We start from the raw sequence: 5,623 nt of genomic DNA on the forward strand, positions 1-5,623 counted from the left end.
CCTCCTTGGACCTGCTTGAGATGCATCTGTGGATGCATGACAAGGTGCGGTTGGCCTTCCTGACTGCATCCCCACACTGCCAGCCCATGTTCATCTTGGCGTCAGTGATGACTCCAAGATCCTTTTCTGCCTCTGCACTGACGAGAAGGGAGTTCCCCAGCCTGTAGGTACAGTATTCCTTAGCTCTGTATCAGTTGTGTGTCCTAAAAACACTTATGCATCTCTTCGAAGTTTACTGGCAAAGTATTTTTTTCTGATATTGAGACCTTTCTATGAATGACATTTTGTAGTGATAGAAATTATGAAATAAATCAGGAGGAGGAGTGATTTTATTATAACAGAAAGTTACCTAGCTATGCAGTATCTCCTGGGCCAAATTCTGCCCCCTCTTGCACCAATTCAGTGAAATTTTAGTCCAGGTTTACATGGGTGTGCCCTTAATAGCATGGGCCTAGTCCTTTTCTAGAATGAGTGACAAAGGATAAGTGATGTAATAGATTAGTGTGTTTCAATAGAAAGTGATTCTTTTTAACATGAATTATTAAAAGTACTGCAGCATGTGCCCCTTGTTAGGACTTCTCTTATCCTTTTCTATGTTGTAAAATGATTAGATCCAAAGAAACCTTTGGTTACCAGTTTCCAAAAACAGCAAGGAGTGATATCGATGCCTGCCAACTGCCCCAGCATTGCTATCCTGGAAGTCTCTGAGAATATGAGGGCAAAAATTTATTCTTTATTGTATAAAATAGGTAAGTGATATGAGTTGTATTTTTATTTTCCAGTATTTTCCAGTTTTTAATCAATCTGTTTTTTTCCCCCAAGCAATACAACAAACATGCTTTGTTTTTGATAGTTCCACATTCCTTCAGAGCACCACACATAAGGTAACAAGACAGCATGGCAAAAGGTTAGAGAAAATTTAAGATGTTTTTACAGTAGTCCCACTTGGGATACCTCTCTGTGAAACCATGTCACCTACCAGCTCTTTGACCATGTCATGGAAAACTCAAAACCCAGAGTTAACAAGTTTATTTTTATTCCATACCATTCTCTGTATTAAGATGTTTCAGTACTCAATATAACATAATGAAAAGCATGCACTAATAAATGCATGCTACATTTAACCCAGCAGCGTATCTTGTAAATGTGAAATTCATAAAGAGATTTGGGTAAATACAGATAAAAAATCAATTAGTTATTAATTGGACACTTGGTATTCTACATGCACGAAGTAGAGAAAATTCAAAATCCCAATAACTGTATCTCGCCTCCGTCCTCTCTGCACACTTATTTTTAGCAATATTGTGTTGAATGTTGGAATCTTGGTGTTTGCAAGGTTGAGTTTAGGTTTGGTAGAAGAGACATAAAGTCTCTATAATATTAGTTACTCTGGCTAAATAGCTCCATTCCTTCCTTCAGTTGCTTCATCCTGCTTCAAGTAAGGAAGGTCTGAGCCACATTTGTCCTTTGTGGGCAGTGACTTAATTTAACCACAGGAACGCTTTCCTGGCACAATAGATAGCAGGGACAGGCAGGGCAGTATAAGTGCTCTGAAGGTTGTGCATTCAGCAGGGAAATGTTGAAAGAGATTAAGTTGGTTATAGGGAAGGAGTTTGTTTATCACCAGAACCCAGCACAGGTAACTGAAAGGATTAGAAGAGTGACTGGAAGAGTGTGGTAAAGATCCTGTACATGTTAGTAAGATTATTTTTGCATTTAGTGTTGATTTAAACTAGAAGAATTACATGTGGTGAAGTGCTCTATTTTACACAAATGTGTGATGTCATTCATACATAAATGTAATGAATGGGGGTTTTTTTAGGCTTCGAAAATTTGCCTGGTTTGTCTGCTAAGGATTTTGTCACGCTTGCCATCATACGTCGTTATCTTGACTTTAAAGTGAGTATTTAAAATATATATTCCTGTTATCTTTTTCAAATGTTAATAAATGCAGTCCTTGTATAGCAGCAGCATATCTAACTTGCATATAGTGGATATTGATAAATTTTAGTGGAGAGGCTGTCAAAAGAAAGCTTAAGAAGAACAAGGCAGAAAAACATGTCTTTTCACTTAGGCACAAGCACACCCCATGCCTGCACTACGGCACTTTATAATGTGCTGGATTGTGACTTCTGATAAGACTGCTTTCTGTTGCATGATAAAATGTAGCTGCAGGGTATGAATGAGGTATAGCAGCCCTCAGGGGCTGGCCATTATATTCATAGGTTGCTTTAACTTGTGCTTTTTTGTGCCTGGATTAAACTTTTGCTTGGGGACAATCAGTGAAAGCTTTAAGTATTCTGTGGCCAGCAAGTTCAGTTTTATAACTGATTATGTTCAATCCCCAAGATTCATTTATAACTTCTTATTCCATTTGTAATTTGCTTGGCAGGAAGGAGGTTGGATACGTTCAGAGGGTAGGGAGCTAGCGAGACAGCAAGCTTTGCTCTTGTAATGTATGGACTTACAGCTGTTTATTTGCTCTACTACTTTTGAGCTTCCAAGGCACCTCATCCTTTTGTGTAACTTATATGAAAACCCAAGATTGCAAAACCTGGGAGAAGACATTTAGATCAAATAGGCAAAACTTTACGAAAGCATAACTTGGAATAATGATTCTGAAAAATGACCTTGACCAAAAAGGGGAGAAACAAAATAAAACGCAACTAGATTCTATTGGGTAGGTTTAAAAAATAAATATCAGCATTTTAAATACCTGCTGTCTGTTTAATGTAAAGGTTGGGGAAGTCTGGAATGAAGTGCTTGCAGAACTAAAGGAAGAGGAGTTTAGACCAGTGACTCCTGATCAGGAAGCCATGAAAGTTATTTCAGAGGTGACGGAAAGTGTTGGAAAGATGGTTGCCGCTCTTCAGAAGGAAATGCTTGAAAGTCACCAACATCAGGAACTCCAGGAGGAAGAAAGGATTTATACAAAAGTAAACCAGGGAATATTTTAAGAGGCATTTGTAACAGTGTAAATTATTTTGCTGTTGACTTATGAAAATTAGATTCTCTCAATTTACCAAGTTCAAAATCCCACCATAATAGTGTTATTTTAAGGTATTATTTTCAGATAAACAGTTGCATTTAAATTCTGTAATTTAAAAAAGTAGCTTAATTTTAATTCTTTTGTTCTATTTAATTTTGTAAATCATTAGGGATCAATGAGAGAGAAAACAGTTTATGTAGTGCATCCGCACTGGTACAATCAGAAATAATGATTGTACAACTGAAGACATTAGGGATAAATCCTATTTCATCCTTACACACCAAAGTGGCATTTGTGTAGCTACATCACTGCAATTGTTGGCACTTATACACAGTTTGAATTCTGTTTCCACATGTGGTGGGACCAGAATCACCCTGTGAGCCAGCTACGACACTTCCCTACAGAATGGGACCCATGTTCTAGACTTCTGTCTCCCAAAGACATTTTAAACTAGCATCTCCTGCTTGCTAGCTGAGGGCATTTATATACATTTATACACATATATTGAGATCCAGTGCGTTGGAGCAGACACTATTAATCGAGTTCGGTCTGCATGTGAGCTGACGCGCACTGCACTGCATCGCATGCAATTGTATAAGTGGTGAAATGAATGTCGGTGCTGAGAAAACGGCAGCAGTGCATTCTGAATTAAAACGTCTTCAAAATGGCATGCCACCACCATTTTTTTTTTTTTAGCACTGACATGCATTTCGCAACTTATACAACTGCTTGCACCACAGCACCAGGTGTTTTTAAAAGAGGCCAGCGCTGCAGCATGAGCATGTGCTCTAACCATCAAGTCATGGGCTAAGCCTTGTCCAGAGCACTTGCCAGCCTCTCTCTTAAAGCTGCCCCACTGTATTTGCACTTAATACTGGATAAACAGCAGTGACATAATTTCTGCCCCATTGTGGGTAGGTACAGAACTCAGGCCTCCCTCTATGACAGTATCCGTTTAATTGGGCTACCCTCCCTCCTACTTATTCTCCATTTCCTGACCCCACATATCTTCCTATCCATGCTTTCCAGTGGGCCAGCTCCCAGAAGAAAGCTGGAGAGTGTTCTGGGAACTGCTTAGCCCATGTCCTGGTGATTTAGAGCACTGATATACATCTCCTGTTTCCCAGCTTTAAAGCTGTCTGTGAGAGAAGTAGGCCTAAAACCTGGGTCTTCTACCCCCTGGGCAGGTACCTTAACTGCTAGGCTGTTGGGCTAAATTAAGGTGGAGCATTCTTCTGTGTCAAACACCTAGCAGTTGTGGTTTTTTCTCTGTGATTTTTTGGGATCTTCCTAGTGTTATGTGCATGACTAGGTGATTCTGTTCTACTTGGGCAGTCTGTGAAACCATAGTATAGCATTCCAGGTAGGCTCAAAGTGCATATTCAGGGCATAGCCACTTGGGATCTAAACTGTGTAAGTGCCAACAATCATTTGCCCAGCTACATAAGGGGCACATAGATGTGAAATAGGATTTTGCTGTAAGTGAGACCTACAGCTGTCTAGAATCTATTTTCTGGGCATCCTGGGATATAATTCATATCATCTTCCAAACTATGGAGTATTTTTCAGAATTTGGTCCATGTTTTGGAGTTTCCAGGTCCCTTCTCTGGGATCCCTCTCCTCCAGGTCAAGCTTCTCTTCTAAATCATAGGGTCTGTTTTCTTTCTCCTGCAGCTAGTTTCTTTTGCCATCAAAGCTTCCTCTCTCATCTGTACCTTTTATTCCTCTTATGAGTCCTTTTGTCTGAACCTCCTACCAAAAGTTTCTTAGATTTTGCTTTTTAAGACCTAGCACTAATACCTGATCTCTCTTTTCTGCTAAAGCAGAAAGTCTACCCTTTCAAACCTCAGCCCCTTGAGGAGAAGTTGAAGAAAGCACATTCTTCTAAACTTTATGCTAAGGATGATCAAAGTCTTTTTCATTGTCCCTGACCTAGGAGATACAGAAATAAGTCTAATAGCAAGTAGATAATGAATTCCATTCAGTAACTCAGCAATATCATAAAATCGACCAGAATACCTAAATTACTCCACAAACACCACAGATTGTCACATCATTCTGTCTAGACTTGCAGGGGGAACAGTCCTCAAGATTTGAGTTTGGACCCCATTAGTTGTAAAAGAGAATCCCAGCAGTCTAAAGGACTGTGTCTGATGTGCCAAAAATTGTGCTGGAATTTTTCTTACAGAAAAGTATTCTTATAGTTTGTTTCAGTAGATGGTAAGCAGTCTGTGACAATCTGAAGTTAAAGTTTTGAATTAAAATTATTTGAGACATGACATTAAGGTTATCATAAAGGGAAAATTAAGTAAAATTAATTCATTAAAATGGCTCACAGAACACCTTTAATAATAAAATGTTGCTGGGTTTTTGGTTGTAGCTATGTTGGCCTAAGGACATAGGCAAGCAAGGTTCTTTGAGTAGATGTGATATCTTTTATTAGACCAACTGAGTAATTGGAAAAAAGCTCTTGGCAAGCTTTCGGGCAGTCACCCTTCTTCAGGCATAGGGAGTTGCTGATGGTCTGAGTCTTCAAGGAGTCTCAGACTAGCAGTTGTGCTGGAAGGGGAAGGTGTGGGGGAGAGGCAGATCAAGGCCTCTGCAGTGAGAGGCTGGGGCAGGGGCAGGGGCAGG

The 5,623-nt window shown here is 39.6% G+C and overlaps 1 protein-coding gene across 1 annotated transcript in view; it reads left to right on the forward strand.

Moving 5' to 3' along the window:
* CFAP69 (cilia and flagella associated protein 69) overlaps positions 1 to 5,623 on the forward strand; it is a 50,886-nt gene that overhangs the window by 39,297 nt on the left and 5,966 nt on the right. Inside the window, exons 18-20 of the mRNA XM_019530494.1 lie at positions 612 to 749; positions 1,823 to 1,899; positions 2,739 to 2,936. Coding sequence (XP_019386039.1) covers positions 612 to 749; positions 1,823 to 1,899; positions 2,739 to 2,936 — 413 coding nt within the window. The remainder of the gene's footprint in view (positions 1 to 611; positions 750 to 1,822; positions 1,900 to 2,738; positions 2,937 to 5,623) is intronic.

Source organism: Crocodylus porosus, unplaced genomic scaffold, assembly GCF_001723895.1.
Source record: "Crocodylus porosus isolate Cpor-Errol unplaced genomic scaffold, CroPor_comp1, whole genome shotgun sequence".
Taxonomy (NCBI): domain Eukaryota; kingdom Metazoa; phylum Chordata; order Crocodylia; family Crocodylidae; genus Crocodylus; species Crocodylus porosus.